The 23,667-nt window shown below is 40.2% G+C and overlaps 1 protein-coding gene across 1 annotated transcript; it reads left to right on the top strand.

The window, feature by feature from the left end:
* Positions 1-612: 612 nt before the first annotated feature.
* LOC143284692 (uncharacterized) lies at positions 613-21,488 on the top strand. The gene is made up of 12 exons (XM_076591624.1): positions 613-742; positions 2,219-2,300; positions 3,983-4,044; positions 5,166-5,236; positions 6,238-6,382; positions 6,833-7,322; positions 8,394-8,487; positions 10,636-10,741; positions 11,798-11,870; positions 13,000-13,082; positions 15,528-15,588; positions 17,552-21,488. Exons 1-12 carry the CDS (start codon positions 707-709, stop codon positions 20,530-20,532), a joined length of 4,284 nt encoding a protein of 1,427 aa, XP_076447739.1. The 5' UTR covers positions 613-706; the 3' UTR covers positions 20,533-21,488.
* Positions 21,489-23,667: the final 2,179 nt, after the last annotated feature.

The raw sequence follows: 23,667 nt of genomic DNA, 5'->3' as shown, positions 1-23,667 counted from the left end.
TATATATATATATATATACAGAGAGAGAGAGAGAGAGAGATAATGTTTCTTTTTTAAAATTTTTTGCTGCCCCATCATCTGCACCATTTCAGTGGCATTACTCCCACGCCGCTCATTTAGATCCCCCCCATACACTGACGGCCACACCAGTGTTCGTCCGTCACAGTTCAGCGTCGGCAGTCCGATGACTAGGTTGCCAGGAGGAATATTGGTAGAAAAGTCATCAACTACATCTTTTGGAATTAACTGCCTTATGCTTGGACAATAAATGAGTAGATGGCTCACAGTTATTTGCTTACCGCACATACATTTTATATTTTTAGACAATTTTGTACGAAAGGCATTTAAACGAATTCTATAATGCATTAGACTTGTAATTTGTCTTGAATGTGCTGTTGGTGTCAAATTTAAAAAATATCTATAGGATTGGCCGCATTCTTTGTGTTTACACAATATTTGTAATATTGATTATTGTCAGTTGAAACTATAAGCAAGTTGCCATCCCTCGATATCCATCCCCCAGACTGCCCGATCGACAAAGTGTTTCATTCTGAAATCGTTGACCAATCAAATTCGTTCTTACTGAAGAACTCCGAATAAGAAAAGAAAATGGCGGGGAGGAACGTGCAATCAAACTAAAGACGAGTGGTTTCTTTTATAATTTACATAAGGTTCCCCTTTCTGTTATATTCATCTTGTCGACATCATGGATGAATGGCCACCAGAACTCACATTCCTTCAGGTAAATACCTTATCGGTCAGAGAGTGGAACTACCCTTAACATTATCATCTGTCAGTAATGTTTTCGTTTTTACAATATATCTCATGAATTGACGAACTCTCCCTTAAAAACATTTTAAAATGGACCCTGTCATTATTTGATACTTAAAGAGTCAGACTAAAGGCTAGGTAATAGGTAACAGCCCCATTGTTGTTCATGAACGCTAGTTAGAAGTTCTACAGCAGCGCACGAGAAACGTATAGTATCTGTCCAGTCTAGTTCTGCCTGTCTGTCCGTCTCTCTTCATCTTCATCCGTCGAGTAACGTCTAGTATCTGTCCAGTCTAGTTCTGCCTGCCTGTCCGTCTCTCTGTCTCTGTCAATCTGTCCCCCTACCTCCATCCCCCGCCCCATCTCTTTCTCTCCACAGCTCTGCTACCAGAAAAATTCCTAACCTGACAGTAGATGATCCAGACTACCTTCCCAACTATGTGGCACATACAACATTGCAGTAATTTTTAACAGTTGTCGAAAGCAGCAAGGTGTTAGCTATTCCATTCAGCAAAGCAGACCAATGATTATTTAAGAACTCGTTCTTTGTAAAAGCATTAGCAGAATGGAACAGGCAGGAAAAAGAAATTATAATCAGTGCAGGGACTACCTCAGCATTTCAGGAGGCCATGAAGTTCCGTGCCAGTTGCTGTGACCCACCACTATCTTTTTTAAAGGAGCATACACTGTCTCATGTCTGTTGCAACAAAGACCAGACTGGCATCTTGATTCCGGTCCCTTTCTCTCCCTCAGTCCCTGTCTATCCCAATCTTGGTGTGCTATGTCAAGAGCTACACATATATAATCAAATAATGTACATATACACAATATTTTGCACAACAGTACAAGTATGCAACCCTCTCTCTCTGTCTGGCAGTCTAAGTCGTTTTAACTTTACACATGCTTTGACATGTTTTACAAGTTCTTTTATGTATTTTTTCATATCACTATGGTGTTCCCCTGAGTTTCTTGACTTCCAGAGTTATGCCTCACCCTTGCACCACACATTGCAGCTTGCACCTGTCCTTGCACAACATCTCAATTTCTTTCTGTGAAACCCTTCAGTTAGTACTCAGGTCTCAGAGCTTAGTAAGATAATTATTGTAAAGTGTCAAGACAAATGACATAATTTAGATTGAAAAATTACTGCAGTTACAAACTTACATTTTTAGATCATCTTCTTACAGTAACTACAATCATATTCATAATATCAAATATGAGTTAAAATACATAATAATGGATGTAAAGTGTAGAATATCATGAAAATCAGAATTTTCTTTTCCCCCCCCTATGTTTATCTTGAAGAATGTGCAGAGATTTAAAGCATACATGTAGACAGGTACCTACATTTCATTTGATTTTCATGCATACTTATGAACCAGTTGAAAACAGAATGTTATACAATTTTTTTAACAACTGTTTTTTATGTTTGCTGTGTTCACTAAAGGAGCTGGAGGAGCTGATGAAGTGTCCGATCTGCTTTGATCTGATGCAGGCCCCAGTGATACTGCCCAGCTGTGAACACAACTGTAAGACTAAGACTGTGACCTGCTTGCATTCCTGATGCAAACTAGACTAGAGTACTATTATTACTGTACTCGTGTTCAGTGATGGTGAATTAGATTATGATATGCTTGCATTTCTATTGAACAGGGCAAGAGTGCTATTACTATTTCATTATTTGATTTGATATATATGGATTCTTATAATGTTATATAGCACCTATCCTCAGACAGAGACCAAGCTCTAATTGCTTTACAAACTAGGGGTAGTTTGCACAACAGGCTGTCTACCTGGGTAGAGCCGACTGACTGCTTCCATTGGGTGCTCATCATTCGTTTCCTGTCATTCAATCAGTTTTCAGGCATGCACACATACATACTCTGACAGACTTGTAACATTTTACGTGTATGACCATTTTGATTTTGTTTTGGCTTTTTTACCCCGCCATTAAGGCAGCCATACTTTGTTTCAGGGGGTGTGCATGCTGGGTATGTTCTTGTTTCCATAACCCACTGGACGCTGACATTGATTGCAGGATCTTTAATATGTGTATTGATTGTCTGTGTGCATATTATTTACACATACATGCGCAGAAGATACTATGTCCTGGAAAACCAAACGCTAAGACATTGGCTGAAACGGACTTTGGTTGCATGTGTGATCATGCTGGCTTTGTTCCGTTTTAACTGGTCATTTAGGTAGGATCATTTTGTCACCAAAGTTTGTCACACACAATGTACGAGCTAACAAGTAAATGGATAGGACAGTGGGTTTTGACCCCCCCCCCCCCCCTTGACATATCGCTGTTGAAAAATGTGAGGGAATTTGTTTCCTCAGGATAATAGTGATGAACAATCCCAGCCTTTTTATTTTATTGGTCAGTGCCCAATATCTGACACAGATGTACACTCCTGCTCAGTGTATATTTGAATGTCACTGTGATTTTGGACTAGAGGAGTGGGATTTCGGGTTCAGGGTAACAGTACTGACAACTGTTAATCCATTGTTTTTCAAGATAAATTTGAATAGCTGTTTTTTCTCCTTTTTTGCCCATGATATGGTTGGCACTTGTAGCACTAGGTACTTAGGTAGTATATGTTTCATTATGTGTGTTTAATTGTTATCACAAAGTGTAACAGACTGTATTACTTATTATTAGAGCTTGTATATGATATAATTATGAATAACTTTTTTTATGTATGATTTTGATCAAGGAATAATTTCTTTTGATTCATCATGTTAAATGTTATCACGTCTATTCACTGCTGGTTACTGGTTGATTCATTCAAAATGAAATCATTCATTGGGTTTTGAGATACAGACTGTATTACTTATTATTAGAGCTTGTATATGATATGATTACAAATCACTTTTTTATGTATGATTTTGATCAAGGAATAATTTCTTTTGATTCATTATGTTAATTGTTATCATGTCTATTCACTGCTGGTTACTGGTTGATTCATTCAAAATGAAATCATTGATTGGGTTTTGAGATAAGGCCAACTAGTAGTGAGACTCAAACACTGGGAGTGAGAAAGTCAATCTCTGCTACAGTGTTGGAGCATTAAAATTAAATTTGTTTTCTGTTTCAAAATTTTGTCTTTGCTTTTGTCAAGAGCTCCTTGTTCATCTTTATGACTTCCTGTTGCCATAGTTTATACACATGTGTGTAACAACATAATGAGGTTTGTTTGTACTGTTGCAGATTGTTCCTTGTGCATTCGAAGATACTTCAGTCAAAGAGAACAGTGTCCTATGTGTGGCAGTGTAAGTGTGTATGTTTGTGAGTGAGTGTGTGTGTGTGTGTGTGTGTGTGTGTGTGTGTGTGTGTGTGTGTGCATACTGTCTATGAATCATTGAAATTGCTTCCTGGCATGAGTGCGTACTTTGGTGTGGGCATATTTATGTTTAAGAGTCATTTGCTTCAGCAAACATTGGGCATCTTCTACCAGAAACAAGCCTGAGGAAGCATCTCTGTGAAGTGAAGACCATCATGAGTGGCTGACATATTACCTGTCACCAGTGACAGCCTACATTGAACCTGCAGGCACTGAAATCTCAGCCTTGATTCACTGCTGAAATCTCAGCCTTGATTCACTGCAGCCAGTGAGCTGAAAAATCAGAACTGGCTGGCCAGCCTGAAACGTCCCAAAGGGATGAAATGGCCATCGCTTTTTTTTTTCTTTTTTTTCTTTTTTTAAAGCAGTCAAACACTGGATCTCTCTTGTGAAGGCCCCTGAGGGATGTTGGGCACCCTTGGGAGTTTTGCAAGCTGCATACATATTATTATTTTGCCCTTTTCAGTTGAGACGTTTCTGTGATGAATGATGGAATGACAACATTTCACAGTCTGTACCACTTCAATTTTACACTTCATGGTTTAACTTTAAGCTGGATGACAGTGAGAAGATTCTAGCTACAGATTAGACAGCAGGGCAGGACATTCCCATATCTTTTTGTTGTTATTGTTGTTGTTTTTCTGCAGACAAGTTTATATTTCAGTAAAAATGTACTTGTCCCACAAACTTTCTTTTCTACTTGCCCTCCCTAAGTAAAGAGATGGTTGATAAATGTGATTACGAGAAGTGCAATGACAAATCAGGCTGACATATTTCATTATATAAGGTTTCATATTCTTATTATTCCCTGGTGTGGTGGGGGTGTTAGAGTGGAAAGAGGATGAGGGAAGTTTGATTGATTGCCCCATAAACAAGTGGGAAGAGCATTTTCACTTGTTCACCCGGTTTTGCTGTCAGTCACAGACAAATGAATGGGTGGTTATTTTTAGCACTGGGTAGTTCCTGATTATTTCTATAGCAAACTTTAGGGGAGATTTTTTTTTTTTTCATGTCACTATGATGCTCACAAAAGTCTTTGTATTTTTGCAGCCTGCCTCCAGTAACCAGCTGAGAGGTAATGGAGTCATGGAGAAGACCATTGACCAGTTCAAGAAGATCAGGTAAACACCAACACTGATCTTTGATATTCTTGGAAACTTGAGGCTGGGTAATTTCAGCATCTTCAGTCTTTCTATTCCTTCTCCAGATCCCTCAAACTGTTGGTCAGATTTGTAAGTCTCCTTTCCCAGTTTGGGAAACCATACCACATTCCCATACATATAATGAGCTAATTAAAACAAATATTCTAATAGAGTTTTGAAAAGTGGTACCATTCCGATACGTACAATGATATGAAAACAAATATTCTAATAAGTGTTTTGACAAGTGGTACCATTGTTTCTTTATATCTGAAAAGGATGTAATGTGTATCTTTTGACTGGAACTGGATGTAATGTATATCTTTATTTTGGAGCTGGCTGTAATATGCTATCATCTCAGATATATTTGATTTGCCTTTTTGATGTGTATGTTAAAAGCCAAAAGTGTTGAGTGTATGAAAAAAAAAAGACATAAAAGGGTACCAGTAACAATGACAGGGAGGGCTAGAGCACTGATTTCTTGCATATGAAGTATACTGTGCAGGTAAAACACGTGGATCTGCATCATTTAACTTGGTTATGGTCAGAACATTGGCATGGTGCTTCATTACTCAGCTTACTGACCGAAAGAATAAGATGACACCAACGGTTGGTCATCTTCAGCCATCACCAGTTCAAGTGTGTAAGCAGTAGATGTGGTTCAAGAGGAGTTAGGTTTTTTTTTTAACTGGTTATTTATCTGCATAGGCTGTCTTGCTGTTTACTTATATAATCTTAAACATTGAAGTAGATGTTGCATGTGTTGTTTTTGTGTGGTCTACCAGCATGTTTTCTTGGTTTCCACAATAGAAACAACATTGTGAGTAAGCAGCAGATCGTTTTCGATCTTGCTCTGTCAGATTTTCAGTCCTGCTAAAATATTTAACCACTGTGCTCTGTATGCAGAGTTTTCTTTTGACTAAATTTTGTTTACGTCACTTGTTTGTGATTCATGTTCATGAAAAATGCTGTTTCTGTTGCAGGTCCCCTCTTCACTCACTGTGTGTCAATAAACTGCTGCAGACCACAACCGTGCCTCAGTCTGGTAGTGATGCAGGCAGGCAGACTTTTTCAGAGAACAGGAGCACACCTCGCTTAAGGAAATCTTCTCGCATTTGTGATAACAAGGTTATAAAAAAAAATAAAAAAAAAGAGTGACAAATGTTTAGATTTCCAACTTATGAAGCTATTTGGGTCTACACATATGTTTTATCTTCTTTATATATATATATATATATTTAAGTGATTGGCAGAAATGTTTACAGTCTGGATTAAGTTCATAATTTTGTAAAAATTTTAAGTCATTTGTTTCTTTTATGTAGTCATACAAATAGCTTTTTTGAGACGTTTATTTCATTTTGTTGTGTTCAGTGAGTCTCATTGCCATTTGTGAGGGGACATGAACAGTGATCAGCTGTGAACTAATAGGAGACTGATGACATGTTAATCTGAATCAGTTCTTGTATTTCAAGACTTGTGAGAATCACTGTCATGTCATTGAACAATAATTACAAATCTTCAAACAAAATGGTAAGCAGTACCCCTGAGGTTTTGTTTTTGTTTCTGTTACATGTTCAGGACACGAGAAATGGGTCCACAACGCCGTCAAACTCAGCAAAGAGACCAGCATCTCAGTCAGGCAGTGATTCGGAGGACTCGGATGTGCAGTTCATCTCTGAGGAGGAAAACTGCTCACCCGGCAGCAGCAGCAGTAAAGTTTCCAGCTCTGCCTCCCAGATGCAGCAGTCTGTCCTTTCCCCGTCACTCTGCCTGAAGCCGATGGAGAGCTTGAAACCTAGAAATGTTCAGAGCAGACTGTTCGTGCCAAGCAGTGGCAGTGAAACGGCTGCCAAAGAAAACGCGAGAGCAAAAACAGATACCAGGACTGTAGGTTTAACGTACGCCTCTCCGAAGGCTGCCTCTCCCCTGGCCTTGTCTCATGGACAGAACTCAGACTCTGCTACTACTGGGACTTCGTCATCCCCGCAAATGCTGTCTCCTTTGAAGATGTTTTGTGCAAAGAGTGGGCAAAGCTCTCCCCAAAGTGGTGTGCCAGACGTAGGGAAAGGTGGGCATGCACAGAAAGTTCTTTCACAGAATCTGTTTTTGTTTTCGTTTTGTTCTTAATGTATTTCAGAATTGAAAGCCAGGCAGGTTTTTTTTAAGAGTAAAGTTTAAAAAAAGAAGAAAAAACAAATCCATGCCAATAAACATACAGAGATTGACCATACACTATTGCAACAGTTTTATTGTTGTGAAGCACTGCCAGTTGTGAGAGTCATGAGGTTGTTAGACTTTGAAAGTTTGATGCACGTCTTTTTGTATTTGTTTATTCTCTGAATAAAGATCTGCTCTCATACATTTTTATTCAAAAAAGAAAAAGAAAATGGACATGTGTGTTTTACAATGACAGATAACGGGTTATGTTTCAAGAGTAAGTGTTTTGTTATTCACTCATTTATAAGTATGCTGATTTAAACCTCATTTAATTATTGGGTATATGTTGTGGGTTACCTGTGATAGTGTTTGATTATTATTTATTCATTCCTTTTATTTGAATAAAGAATTGCTTGCATTCTTTTCTTTTATATATATATATATATATATATATTTAAAAAAAATAATAAAGTGGACACGTTTTTCATTGAGAGATAAGGGGTTTTGTTTTGAAAGTGTTTGATTATTCATTCACTCATCTTAAGTATGCTGATCTAAACCTCATTCATTGAGAATATATTGTGGTATAAGTGTGCTGTATATCATGGGATACATGTGTTATTTATGGTGGGATACCTGTATTATGTATTGTGGGATACATGCATGTGTTCTATATTGTGGGATACCTGTGTTTTGTATTGTGGGATACCTGTGTGATATATTGTGGGATACCTGTTGATGTATCGTGGGATACCTGTTATAATTTAAATATCATGGGATACCTGTGTGGTATATTGTTGGATACCTGTGTTACATATCAAGGGATACCTGTGTGATGTATCGTGGGATACCTGTATGATATATCATGGGATACCTATGTGGTATATCATTGGATACTTGTGTTACATATCAAGGGATACTTTTATGATGTATCGTGGGAGACCTGTGTGATATATCGAGGGATACCTGTGTGCATGACCAGTGCCTTGCCCAGTGTGCGGAGTGCAGGTGGTGGCCAAGTCTGTCAACCGTCACCTGGATCTGTGTCTGGGACGACAGGAGAAACCGGAATCTGTGTATGTGTCCTCTTTGGCCTTGAGTTGCACGTCAAATGAAATATAAAATGTGGTGGTGTTAGAGGGGGCTGAATTATTTAAAGAAACAACCATCATGCATACTTTTCTTGTAATGAATTAAAATTACTTGATTGATCAGTGTGTGTTCATTTTTGAGACTTTTTTTTTTTTTTTTTAATCTTTGTTACAGTTGCTCAGCTTGGTCCTGTCCCTTTTAATGAGTACTTGTTGGAATTAAAAATTGTTCATGAATTATATAGAGTTTAACTGTTTTCTGTTGAAAAAAAAATGATAACAACAATCTTTAATTGTCTGGAAATATATGAGTGTCAGTGCACTTTATTGTGCCTCTCCCAACCACCACCTTCACACACACACATAGGCATTCAGGTACACATACACTCCGAAACAACAAGATGCAGAAACGCTTACACTCACACATATACCTTTCCATATACACACACTCCCAGATGCACCCTCATACACCCTCGCACTTAAATGTATGCCTACTCCCTGTCTTTCCCTCACCTAGTAGTTCTGACACTAGTGCAGGGGTGCAAGTGGTTCCGTCTCATACGGATTTCCGTCTTGATGAAATTTCGATTTTTTTTAATTTTTTTTTTTTTGTCCCTATGCTTTTGGTCCGGGAAAGTTTTGGTCGGAACTTGAATACTGAACTATTCACCCGAAGACGGAACTCGACTGGTTGACCAGTGCTTAGCTAAACTGAAGCCAGCGCCAGCTGTGTCTGGCCGCGCGCGCTGTGTACGACTCCCATTTTTGCCGCTGGAATCCGGATGGGACTGTTCGTTGGAAAGCGAGAACAGAGAGAATGTGTGTCTGTGTGTGTGTGTGTGAGAGAGAGAGAGAGAGAGAGAGAGGCACACACACACACACACACTGTTACTTAGCCCTGAAACTCTGTATTTTACCGAGAGAAAAAAATCGCCTAGGACGGAAAATCATAGAAGCAGTCCGTCCCCGGGACGGACAAAAAATGAAAGGGGGAGGAGAGACATTACTGTTTCACCCCCAATTTCGTTCGAGTAAAGTAAACACAGAGTGGTATATCCCACAACCAAAGGAGGCATCACTTTTTTAATGAAACGTCAGTAGAGGTGGCTGGCCAACGTGACTCTAAGCATGTGTTTTCAGCGTGCTTACCGCGTGATCGTCAGCTTCTCGAATCTGATTTGCTGTTTTTCTATTTTCTGAAATGCAAGGGCCAGCAGTTTGGCTTCACTTCCCGCGCTAGCCTAAGCTCTGTCTTTGCGAAGGGGAAGGATCTTTGCTTTAATCTTCGGGTAGCGGGAAGCAAAACTGCAAGTTTTTCACATGCCAGAATGCCGTTTTTGGAAGTTTCTGACGAGAGAAAAGCTCGAGAAATCGACAAAGATTGTAAGAACAAGTGGAAAAATGAATGGCTCAACCATGAAGACAAACTGAAACGGAAATTCTCGATGTGGTGCGCGAAAATTGACGCAAGTGGTTTGGCTATTTGCAAATGCTGTAACAACACAAAACTGAACTATGGAAAAAACGGAAAGAGATCGTTGGTGAAACACAGTGAGGATCCAGACCATCTTCAACAGCTCGCTTCCTACTCGCACACCTCCACAATGCCTTGTGCAAAACCTCTGTTTGCTGGCCCTAGTTTGACGGATAAAGTCATGGACCTTAAGATCAGAATTTGTTTGTTTCTCTCTGAACACTGCCTTCCATTCAGTCTCTCTAAAGACCTAGTGGACTTAATAAAGACTTCAGCTAAAGACACAAAGGCTGTAGAAAGCCTTCACATGTCCCGACTAACAGCAGCATATTACCTGACACACGGCATTGCACGTGCTTAGTCCATTAAAAGCATTACCTAAAATCCATAAATTTTCCTTGCCAAAAATATAAATATTTTCTTCTTGAAAGGCACTCTGAGAGGCCCTGAGAGAGCAGGAAAATGCACGAAATGCGTTGGCGGCCGGGGCTCCGCCCCGGACCCCGCTGGGGGAGCTTACGGCACTCCCCCAGACCCCCTAGACCGGACTTCAGTCTTGCCACTTTTTTCCACTTGCACCCCTGCTAGTGGAATGTTATACCTATCTACATGTATAAAAATACACTCAATATTGTATTCTATTTTTTTTCCCCATCCAGAAAGAAAAGGAAGCTACTTCCCAAGCTGGTGTACAACTTGCTGTCTGACAAGGACCTTCGCAAGCGTCTGAAGGATCTGGGTCTGACAGCCAAAGGAGACAGACAGGTGAGGCTGTTAGTGTTATGGGGCTGTCAGTAGGAAAAGTTCTCTTCCCTTGTCACTCTTAACACAGTTTTCTTCTGAGATCTGAGTCTGACAGCCAAAGGAGATAGATAGGTGAGGCTGTTACGGTGCTGTCGGTGTGAAAGGTTCTCTCCCCTTGTCACTCTTAACACAGTTTTCTTCTGAGATCTGAGTCTGACAGCCAAAGGAGATAGATAGGTGAGGCTGTTACGGTGCTGTCGGTGTGAAAGGTTCTCTTCCCTTGTCACTCTTCACACAGTTTTCTTTTTACTTCTGGAATTCTTCTGTCTGAGACTGCATGGCATTTGGGGAAAAAAGTTTTAAACTTCTCATTCTTACTCTTTGTCTCAGTTTTGCTGTCTGAATCAGTGAATGTCACTCTGACTATTCTTTGCATTTTTTGTTGTTTTTCATAAACCTTGTCAAACTGTTTGGGTTTTTTTCTCCTGGTGTGACTACAGTGCATTATTAATTTGGTAAGAAAAAATATGCTGACATTTGAAAAAGAAAGGTTTTCACATGCTTTTACTAGATCAGTTGGCTATTTGGAATTAGATATAACCAGTTTGGTGTCATATACTGTACCATGTCAAACTGATGCAAACTAGGCCTATGGGTTTGAACCTGATCAGTTTGATATTATGTTAGTCAGTTTGATGTTATGTTAGAATTAGATCAGTTGGTTATTATGTGAGATATAACTGAATCAGTTTTTTTTTTTAATCAATATTAGAACTAGATCAGTTGGCTGTTGTGTTAAGTTTTGTTCAAATCAAACATATATTGCTTTGTCAGGTCTCCACACTCAGCTCTTTCAGGTCTGGCCTTTAAACCCACCTCTTTCCCATGAGATAGCCACCCTCCCCTGCCTCTTCCTTGTTTTCTTTCTTTTTTTTTCTTTTTTTTCAAGTTTAGAGTTATGCATGCGTGTGACTGACAGGTGTGAAATCACTTTGATTTGTATCTGCACAAGATTTAGTGCCATTTAATAATATTAATTATTATTATTATATTCATGATCTGAAATCTTGTTTCCAGGTTTTGATCAAGAGGCACCACGAGTTCACCCTATACCACAATGCAGACTGTGACTCCATAGCCCCCCGAGAAAGTAAGCACGATTTTTCATGTCTTTCTCATGTCAGATTCATGTAAAGAAGTTTCTGTAGTTTTTTTTTTTAAACTGGAGGCTTTTAGCCTGATCCATATTCCTTGGGGAAATACCAGTGATGATAAGTAATATCCTATTTTGTGTTGATTCTCAGTCTGTTTTAAAAAGTTTACTCCTTTTTCAGAATAATCAAAGAGAAGATTTATTGTTTGAAATTAGGTGTTTATTGCACTCCCTATTTGTGAAGGGTGCAAATGTTGATTTTTGTTGGATACCATCCCATACTGGATTCCTTTATAACGACCAAGCAGACAGGGTAGCAAAAAGGGGAGCAAAGAATCATACAGATTGTATAAAAGTATATTGCCCATTGTCATACAAGGAAATAAGCAATATACTAGAAAGAGACTTTCATAGGTGCTTGAATTCAAGTCTAAAATCTCGTCAGTTGACTCTCTCAGACTTTGGTCTGATTTGCAGTTTTATCTTTTTTTTACATATTATCTTTCCAGTTAATGGTTTGATGAAGGGATTTGAAGACACCCAGGTTTATTTTGTTTTACATATTATCTTTCTCATTAATGAGTTATTGAAGGAGTTTGAAGACACCCAGTTATTTATTTCTACATATTATCTTTCCAGTCAATGAGTTGGTGTAGGAATTTGAAGAAACCCGGTTTTATTATTTTTTTTTTTACATATTATCTTTTTTTTTTCTTTTACATATGATCTTTTCAGTTAATGAGTTGGTGAAGGAATTTGAAGACACCCAGTTTAATTTTTTTTTTTTACATATTATCTTTCCAGTCAATGAGTTGGTGTAGGAATTTGAAGAAACCCAGTTTTATTATTTTTTTTTTTACATATTATCTTTCCAGTTAATGATTTGTTGAAGGAATTTGAAGACACCCAGTTTTATTTCTTGTACATATTATCTTTCCAGTTGAATTGGTGAAGGAATTTGAAGACACCCAGTTTTATTTATTTCTACATATTATCTTTCCAGTTAATGAGTTGGTGAAGTAATTTGAAGACACCCAGTTTTGTTTTTTGTTGTGTTTTTTTTATTACATATTTCCAGTTAATGAGTTGGTGAAGGAATTTGAAGACACCCTGTTTTATTTTCCAGTTAATGAGTTGGTGAAGGAATTTGAAGATGCCCAGAAGGTGCAGGTGAAGCTGTCTGCCAAGACCCCAGCCAGCAGTCAGTCGGTAAGTTTTTTTCATAATGCTCAAGATTCATGTATTGTGATGATCATGGTGATCCTTGTACTCGTTTGATTTCAGATCACAGTCTGGAAAAATTTCATATTTGGTTCAATTGCGCTTGTGTTGTGTGTGTGAAAATCTGTTTGATAATTATACATGCATGTAGAGCATGTTTCCATTCCTGTTCTGTTAATCTGTTTCTGTCTGCCTGTCTGTCTTGCTTACATACACATGCATGCACGCACAAAAATCTTGCATGCGCAAGTGTTGTCTGGGTGCAAAATGATACTTTAATTACACATACTTAACCGTGACCCAACTAGTGCAGACTCCGGCAGGGGTCTGACATTCCTGCCTGTGCAAACTACTATCCGCCTATGCGGAGAAAACGAAACTACGACCGATAACCTCCCGGAAGTAGGTAATCTCCCCTTTGTCCCGCTGGCTAGTGCCCTCTTTTTCCGGCAGCCATTATGACTCCTGTTCCTGTGCTCTCCATACGGCTAAGTTTTTTTTCGTATTTTCTGTCTGTCTCTCGATTCTCTGGCGTTCTTGTTTTTTGTCAAATTTTGTCTCGAACCAGGTCACATAATTATATGGTTTGTTTGGGGTATCGGGCTAAAAGTAAAAAATGATACATAAAACTGAAAGTCAGATAATTTTCTTCTCACATTGTTTGTGGGTTGCAGCTCACAGGTTCTGTCCTATATATGAGTGTGCTTTTTTGTGGAAGACCATTTTTACCTCCCCATTCAGGCAGACATACTTGGTTTTAATGGTTCATTGTGAGATCAATATCTGCTGCAGCCCACTTTATCTCTATCACTCTAATCATGCCTTGATTGTTATGGTATTTTGGTCAGTACAGGTAGTACACTGCCTGCTTGTTCATACCATTTAAAACGCATTTCATAAACACCTTAACCTGTGCAGCAGCTTCAAACATGTTTTGCCTTGTAGAGCATGATCATGATGGAATGGATACTGGTAAAGTGTGTATCCTTGGTTAGAGACCACACTCCTTGTACAAGATGATCATGATGGAATGGATACTGGTAAAGTGTGTATCCTTGGTTAGAGACCACACTCCTTGTACAAGATGATCATGATGAAATGGATACTGGTAAAGCGTGTATCCTTGGTTAGAGACCACACTCCTTGTACAAGATGATCATGATGGAATGGATACTGGTAAAGTGTGTATCCTTGGTTAGAGACCACACTCCTTGTACAAGATGATCATGATGGAATGGATACTGGTAAAGTGTGTATCCTTGGTTAGAGACCACACTCCTTGTACAAGATGATCATGATGGAATGGATACTGGTAAAGTGTGTATCCTTGGTTAGAGACCACACTCCTTGTACAAGATGATCATGATGGAATGGATACTGGTAAAGTGTGTATCCTTGGTTAGAGACCACACTCCTTGTACAAGATGATCATGATGGAATGGATACTGGTAAAGTGTGTATCCTTGGTTAGAGACCACACTCCTTGTACAAGATGATCATGATGGAATGGATACTGGTAAAGCATGTATCCTTGGTTAGAGACCACACTCCTTGTACAAGATGATCATGATGGAATGGATACTGGTAAAGCGTGTATCCTTGGTTAGAGACCACACTCCTTGTACAAGATCATCATGATGGAATGGATACTGGTAAAGTGTGTATCCTTGATTAGAGACCACACTCCTTGTACAAGATCATCATGATGGAATGGATACTGGTAAAGTGTGTATCCTTGGTTAGAGACCACACTCCTTGTACAAGATGATCATGATGGAATGGATACTGGTAAAGCGTGTATCCTTGGTTAGAGAGACCACACTCAGAGTCTGAGTGCTTTACAAACGCTAAGCCATCTGCACAACAACAGTGCACCTGGGTAGAGTCGACTGAGAGTTGCTTTGAGGTGCTTATCCATTTCCCGTGTCATTCAGTAGTTTTCAGTCTCGCAACAGGCATGTAACATTTCATGTGTATGATTTTTTTGGGGGTGGGGGGGGTGGGGGGGGGGGGGGCAGGTGGGGGGGGGGGTACCTCCTCATGAAGGTAGCCAAAAGGAAATGTTCTACCTAAAATTGTGTTTAAGTAATGTGGGTGTATGCTGGGTATGTTCTTGTTTCCATAACCCACTGAATGTTTGGCTTGCCCATAGTAAAGTTTTGTATGTGTGTGTATTTGAAAAGAAAATGTTGGAGAAAAACTATATATTACTTTGAATGAGACAGAAACATTGATCATGATGAACATTAAAACAGTCTTCAAGTTATCAGATTATGACTGACATTGTATGGCTTTGAAAAGAGAAGAAAGACTTGATTTTTAATTGAAAAAAATCATTGATGATGAAGCTCATGTCACAAAAAGAGAAACAAAATGCCATTCCGTTTTTTGAAATATTTTTGTGAAAGTAATATTTTGTTTCCACTGCTCCAGATCCTCCGTTTCACGAAAGACTCCAAACAAGAAGACATTGAGAAAGCTCGGAAAGAGTATGGTAAGAGATTTTTTTTGTGTGTGTGGCTCCATGTTTTGGGTGTTACATTGACTTTATAATAATAGACTTTTTTCATTTAGCGAACAGAATTCTGGCAGTGCTGACAAACATATATAATTATTATTGTGTAAGTCAGTTTTACTTAAATGCTGCCTCATAGGGATTCATACCGCTCTTTTTTGCTACAGTGTATCTTGGTGTGTTGGTGATTGGAGTGAGCAGAACAGTGTTAACCAGATTCATACATGTTCAGTTGTAATTTGTCCCAAGTTATTCTTTTTAAGCTCTACATAGCAATGGGTTAAAAGTCTCTTTCCTTTCAGATTACTGATAGTAAAAAAACAACAACAACAAAAAACACCCAAAAAGTGTACTGTTCAAATTAGTGGCAAATCAAATTATTGAGACCGGCCACCATGATGAAGTGGTTAATGTCGCGGACTGATGACCGGAAGGTTGCAGGATTGAGCCCTATCAGTGATGGTGGTTTTTTTTGTTTGTTCCCTGATCGCTTCTGTTCAAAGAGACTGGGACCACACATTTGAGGGTCATCCACTTTATGGATGCATCTTTTGGAACAGGGCTCAGATCTCCTGACAGACATTGTAAGCATTAATCTCTCAGGCTTGGTTGATGTATAGTCTGAAATGAAGCATAGGAGTACAGTCAAGTCACATCGTCCCAAACCTAAACAAACTTTCATAGCATCATCATTCCCCACATGTTTCATCATTTGTTATTGAAGAAAAAAAGTTGCTTATTCTGTGGTCTTTCATGACCTGCTCTCATGGTGACCTCAAGTTCAATTTCCTCTCTACCTCCATGCCAGTGTTGAGGTCCTGTCATGGTCTTTGGTGTTGGTAGAATCATGGGAAACTGTTGCTGGAAGGACTTTGTGGAGTTGTTGGCAGCTCCGAGAGATTGTGGGGGCTGTGGGCTGGAGGAGGAGTGATTTGGTGTCTGTTCTGCATGATGAAAATTGTATTCTGATTTCCAGTGTCCTCATTTGAAGTGGAATTCTTAGTTTGTCAGCTCAAATTTTATTTAATTACACATACTATACCATGACCCATTGGTGCAGACTCCAGCAGGGGTCTGATTCTCTGTCCTGTGCAAATTCCTTCCCCTGCTGAAGGGGAGAAAAGAAAGTAGATGCGGCTGGTTACCTCCCCCCCAGTATATTACCTCTCCTGTGATTGCCTGTAGAGTGCTTTCTTCTTCTGGCAGCCATCATCGGTTTATGACTTAGGAATTTTTATATTTATGCTTTGTTCAGAAGGAAAAAGAGAACAGATGACCAACATGCTGTTGATATATAACTTTTATCTTCCTTCCTCTGTATGTCAGGAACAGTGAGTTTTATCTAAGAATCTCTTAGCATTTCTGTCATGTGTGAGTATGGTCAGTCAGCTGTGTAAAAGCATCTCTCTGAATTTGGGGGTGCCTGGTTGGCTCAGTGATTCAGCGCCAAGCTGACAATCAAAATATTGTGAGTTTGAATCTCAGACACCCGTCATACAAACTGGCTTTTTCCCTGTCCATCTTTATGTGTTGGTTGGTTTCGTTGGTGGTGTCAGTGCAGTGTTAGATAGGTCCTTTCTCCTCAGTTTTCTGGAATGGTCATCCTCATCTGCCATATCACGTGAGGTGGATAAGTTGTCGATGTTCAGCCTGAATGGAAATTGAACATTTTGCTGATTGTGATTATTGAAGATGAAAATACTAATTTCAGGTTTCTCTTTTGAAGTGAAATATTTCTTTCAGTATTTATTGTTTTGTTGGTTGTTTTTTTAGTGTTTTTTTTCTTCTTCTTCTTCTCTTAATTCTAAACATAGAAACACATTTTAGTTTCACAGGAACTTTTCTGTATGCTTGGTTATTTTTTGGAAGGGTAGGGATTCGATGATGCATGCACAATGAGGCATACACTGAATGTGTGTTGTCATCTTTGTGTGTGTTTCAGCTGCAAAACACAAGGACCAGTTCCAGTCCCTGATCCAACAGGCGAGGAATCGGATGAGATCTGCCAGAAACCCTCGGCCTGCATCAGCACCTTCAGCAGCAGGTGGGCAGGAAAACGGTGACAGCCAAGGACACACCTCTGAGTCCAGTGTCGCTGTTGACATCAGTGTTGATGAGAGAAAAGGTTGTCGGGATGGTGATGATGATGACGGTGATTTGACAGACTGTGAAATAGTCTGTAGCACTGAGGTGAGAATGGTCACTGAGGCGAAGAAAAGGGGGCATGATCCTGACCATGATGAAGGTGTAGTGAATGATCAAGGAGAAACACTGGAGTCATGGACAGCCTCTGAGATGGTGGTTTGTAAGAGGAGTTCTTACATAAATGACGTATCGCATGAGGGTGTGGTTACAAGCAGAGACGCTTGCAAAAACACTGTCGGTCTATCTTCAGAGGTGAAGGAAGGGTCAGCCAAGCCACTTGCCGAAACAGCAGCTGTTGACCTTGATATTTTCAGGGATGACGAAGACTCGGAAGAAGAGAATGGTTCAGATGTGTTTGACTGTGATCCCAAGCCCCAGTGCACGCAGAATGGGAAATCTGTGAAAGGGAGGGGAAAACGAGCTTTGAAGTCGTCCAAGCCCAGCTGGCTGGACACGACCTCCCCAGAGCCGTCTTTATCTCCAGACAGATCACCGCCGCCATCAGAGTCAGCGTGTCACGAGGCCAAGGCAGGCATGTCTTCCAGCCCCATGCATGGTCAGAAACAAAGTGACAGTTTAGGCAGAGAAGCTATGAGTCCTGCCACAGACAGCAGCAGCAGCGAGACAGATCCTGATTCTGTTCAGGTTGTGAGGAAAGGAAGCCAGCCAGATGGCCAGGACATGGCGTGCATGATGCACGATGATAGCAGAATGACCCAAAGTAGAAGCCAGAGAAAAGGTAGTAAGGGTAAAAAAGGCACAAGAGATTCTGGAAAACATTCCGAGACATCCGTCACCAGTTCACTTGGGTTGACAGCTATGTGTGAAGCTGAAGATCCAGACAGTCAGGGTGAGATGACTGGTTCCACGGAGGGGCGTGCAGACTCCAGTTGGTGTTCAGGAAGAGGGGAGAAAACTTGTGAAAATGCATGCGACAGCTCAGAGAATGGTCCTGATCCAGGAACCACCAGTGACTGGCTTGAGAGAAACAACACTGATTATTTTAAGTTGGAGTTATCTGATTGTGAGGATGAGCCATTGTCCTCAGCACAAAAATGGAGTGAAGTCAGTCCCCCAAATAAATCTCGAATTCCTGAAGGCTGTAGTAATGAGCTGAACAGCATGTGCAATGAAGATGAAAAGAGTGACCTTGCAACTGCAGGTGAGGTGAACACATGTCAAACAAAGGAGAGCAGTTCAGAAATCGTGGGAGAAATGAAATTGGGATCATCAGTCCCAGAAACTGATCAAGAAACGGGATCCTTGCCAGAATCATGTCAAAACACCAAGCCCAAATCCATGTTGAAAAAGAAAGTGAGCAGTGATGCCATTTTGAAAAAGTCTGTGCGATTCACTGGGCTGCGTTCTCGAATAAGTGATATTCAGAACAAAGGAGATGATGATAAGACCTTGAGGGAAAGATTGTATGGCGGCAAGGACAGAGGGCAGATTGGTCTTTCAGTAACGACTGTCACCAGGGATGAAGCAGAATTTTTAGCAGACTTGAGAAAGACAGGCTGTCATGACAAGAGCAGCAAACCAGGAAAAGTTGATCCCACAGAAAATGGAGTCCATGTATCTTTGGAGGTTGAGAGAGATCATGCATCTTCAGAATCCAGTGCAGTGGATGAAATAAATGAGTGCATAGTACAGTCACAGTTGACCAGCTGTGTTCCAAACCAGAAGACAAAAAGGGCAGTTAGTAAATGTAAGAAAATGAAGACTAGGAAAAGCGCATGTCGTTCAGAAGTTTCTGATACTGGTGCTCATCATGAAGTGCGGAATTGTGGTGCTGTAGATACAGCAGCTGAAGACCACGAAACTGTTTTACAGACTTGTGAAGGTGTCGGCCTTTTGGAAGAGAAACCTGAAATAGGTCAGACTGTTGAAATGGAAAAGGCCAAGGGGAAGACGAAGAAGAAGAAGAAACATTCCATCTTGCCAACAGTTCCAGAAGAGTCCACAGATCTGAAACGGCTGGATGGTGTAGAAGTAGCAGTGGAAGGGAACGGCTCAGGTAGTCATGAAGATCCAGTGCTTGAGGTCAATGAAGCCGTGGTGATGCAGGACAAGGAGAGTAAGGTGGGCAGTCAGCGCAGGGAAGGACACACTCAACAGATCGCCACTCCTCCCAAATCAGACCTCCCAGATGCCCACACCAGCGCTCCCTCACAGAGCTTTGGTAACAAGTGCTGGGATGATATTTACAAACAGTCTCTGAAGCAGAAAGGCCGGAAGAGTCACCCTGAACAGTCAGCAGAGAGTGCCACTTCAGATACTGCTCCAGGCCATTCTGCAGACAGTAAGAACCTTGAGGAGGCCAGTTGTCCCAAAACAGGCAGGAGCAGGCCCAGGAAGAGGAGGACAAACAGCGTCATTGATAAGCACAATCAGCAAACGCCACAGCCCTGTGCTCAAACAAAGCCTGTCGAAACTGCACGCAAAAGACGGAAGACCAGCCAGTCTCGTAACAGCACTGTTTTGCCAACCATCCCCGAGGCAGACATGAGGCAGTCTTCAGATGTGGAGTGGCAGAAACATCACGATGCTGCTCCACAGAGCATTCCTGAGACAGGTTCTGACGTGGAAAAACCTGCAAGAACTGAGCACAGGAGAAGAAAGCTGGGGTCCAGCAGGTCTGAAGGAAATTCACCGTGTACTGCACTGACATCACCATCACATTCTGAGCAGCCCTCTCTGATGGAGGAGGAAATGCCGGAGGAGAAGGTTGAAAAGAGTAAGACGAGGAAACGCAAGCTGTGTGAACATGTAGTATAACTATGAGCGGATGCAAAGACCGGGCATTCATAGAATCATCTGGGTGCTACAAGACTTCTCTTTGATTTATAACTTGGCTTACATAAGCCATATCTGTGGTGTCCATGTCTCACGCAGATACTCTGCTCATTTGATTCAGCTTGTTCTGTTTTAAATTTGCATGAGATCGAGTTTGGGTTCAGGTTCATACACACAGACAGACCAAGCTGAATGAAATGACACCAAAGATGACTCCGAATGTGAACTCTGATTGCAAAGAGATCACAGTGCTTTGCATGGTCACGGATGGTGCTTATGTGCTGTTGACTTAAGTGAACCTGCATGTTTTCATTGTCACGTTTCATGAATGTGGTGGGGGTGAAATCTTCTGGAATCAGCATTCAACCAAGAAATGCCTTCTTAGAATCAGTTTGCACAGTTGTCATGTATAATGAAGTGACAGACTCAAAATTTGTGTGGTTATTAAGATTTTTCTGAAGAACAAAGTGATTTTCTTTACAAATACAATGTTGAGAGTTCTTACATCTGGACTGCAAGACAGAGTGTAAATCTGGACTGTGAGGTGTAAATATAGACTCTAAGACTCAGAGTGTAAATGTGGACTGAGGTGTAAATCTTGACCAGTGAGAGTGAACTGGTGAGGCTCATGAGTTGCAAATCTGGAGAGAATGCCACTGTGAATTTTTTGAAAATGAAAAAAAACTGTGGCATTCTAGTGTGCTTAATTTGTGATGGCTCAAAGCAATGTACAAGTATGCCACTTGACTATGGTTATTTTGAAGATGAAAAATCTTTGGCATTCTAGTTTGTATAAAGCTGTGTTCAAGGATGCCATTTTGATTATTTTGAACAATTGAAGTTGAAAAAAAAACCCACACTGTGGCTTTTTAGCTTGTATCATTTATAAAGCTATGTTTATATATATATATATATATATATATATATATATATATATATATATATGTTTATACAGCAACACCTACCACTTCTATTATTATCTCCATCCATTCCAGGTCTGATCAGTTCAAAACTACACACACACACACACACACATATATATATATATATATATATATATATATATATATATATATCCCCCTTCTCCAGTCTCATATCATTAAACAGAGTTCATACTGAGATAGGGCATGTATTGTTTTGTACATGTATGTATTTATAACTCATCTAAGTGCTTGCTTGTCTGTTGCTTGTTTTTGTGAATGGGATGAAAAGGCAACAAAGCATTTGTGTGTGTGGTGTGTGTGTGTGTGTGTGCACGCACTCGTGCGTGTGTGTGTGCATGTATACATTTATGAGAGACAGACATAGGTATTGTCAAAAAGTGTCATTGTATATATTCCAAGGGCTTCCTTCCCTATGTAAGTGAAAGTTCCTTTTTGATCACAGCACCCACCAGCGGTGGTTACAAAATGTTGTAACTGTATTTTTTCCTTTTCTGGGTGATCACTGACCCTCATGTGTCACTGCTGTAGTGTATGAATACATCGAACAGTGGAATGATGTAAATTGCACAATAAAGATACTGTGTACATACTGTGTACATGTATACTATACATAACAGTTGTAATATAACTTGTATGTATGTATTTTGTTGTTGAAATGTCTCTGTCTCTCCCTCTCTCTTTTTCTGTCTCTCTTGAATAAGTTGAAAGCATTTAGATTGAGAGAAATTGGGCTGACATGAGATTTATTTCATTTAAAAAAAAAAAAAAAATATATATATATATATATTTATATATAAATATAAGAAGAAATAATGATGATGATAATGATAATAAAAAGACACTAATGATAATGAATAAACAAATAAGCAAATAAATATGAAACATACAGACATACATACACACACACATGCATAACAGATGTGCAACAGACATGCAGTTTCACAGATATGAAAGTACAAATACACATAAAGTGATAAACGTACATTAGCCTGCCACACACACACACACACCATCTCCCAAATTATCCTGCACCCGCCCCTGCCCCACCTCTCTCTCACACACACACACTACCCCACACACTCATTCCTAAGCTACATATCGCAGCTTCCATGGCACACACACACATGCCCATATGTGCACGCGCGCACACACATACACACACAGAGGCTGCCACTGATTGGCCGCAAGAGGGATGGGAAAAGATCTCTGATGCCAGGAACGAGGCATCTAGTGTGTTGCTCAGTCTGTTGTATTTGGAAAAGCCCATAGAGACTGTTCCGTTTTGAAGAAAGTTGCGCAATGTTGGTTTGGAAATGATGCCAATATTCGTTTGATTTGCAAAGCATCGTGTCCTACCTTTCATGCTAGACTTCAGACCACTCCCTCTCTCTACCTTTATTTCTTTGAGGCGATCGATGGTGTGATGGCCTTGTACCTGTTCTTTTCTGTATTCTTTGACTTTTCTGATGATTTCCGATTTTCCTTGATGTAGGCCGCTCGTCGTTGTGTTACCAGCAAGTCTGTTAGCTCACTCATTTCCCTTAACACTTGCATGTCCTGGGCAATATGACCATGTAAGTTTTTGAATCTGAATGTTGCGCATTGTCTCATGCAACTCTGGGCTTCCCATTCCACTTTCAGTTTTCTGTATGAGGTTCATTGAGTCGATTAGAATCATGGCATGTTGGTTTCCAGGCATATGGATAGATGATAGCCACTGGAGAGCATGTGTCAGCTTCAGCTTCCAACTTTAGGCTGGAGGTTGTGACTTTGTAGGCAGCATTCTCTTCCCTAATTGATGACAGATATCTGTACACACTGCTTCATAAGAGGCAAGACCTTATGCTGAATAAATAATTTGTATTCTCTCTCTCTCTCTCTCTCTCTCTCTCTCTCTCTCTCTCTCTCTCTCTCTCTCTCTCTCTCTCTCTCTCTCTCTCTCTCTCACGCACACACACGAACGCGGGCGCGCACTGCTAAATTAAGGGAAGCAACTATGGTTATTCTTCTCGATCAGTCCTGTCCTTGTTGCCTCCCCCCCCCTTTTTTTTTCAGGACGTTGTCCAGAGCTGAGAGAGAGTGTGTGTCTTCTTGGGAAAGACATTCACATTCTTGGTCCTTCGGGATTTTTTTTTTTTTTTTTTTTGTCAGTTTGATTTATGACAAACCGTGT

This window comes from Babylonia areolata, chromosome 8, assembly GCF_041734735.1.
Source record: "Babylonia areolata isolate BAREFJ2019XMU chromosome 8, ASM4173473v1, whole genome shotgun sequence".
In the NCBI taxonomy this organism is placed as follows: Eukaryota; Metazoa; Mollusca; class Gastropoda; order Neogastropoda; family Buccinidae; genus Babylonia; species Babylonia areolata.
The sequence above is the reverse complement of the archived record's forward strand: the minus strand, read 5'-3'. Positions and strand labels throughout refer to the sequence as shown.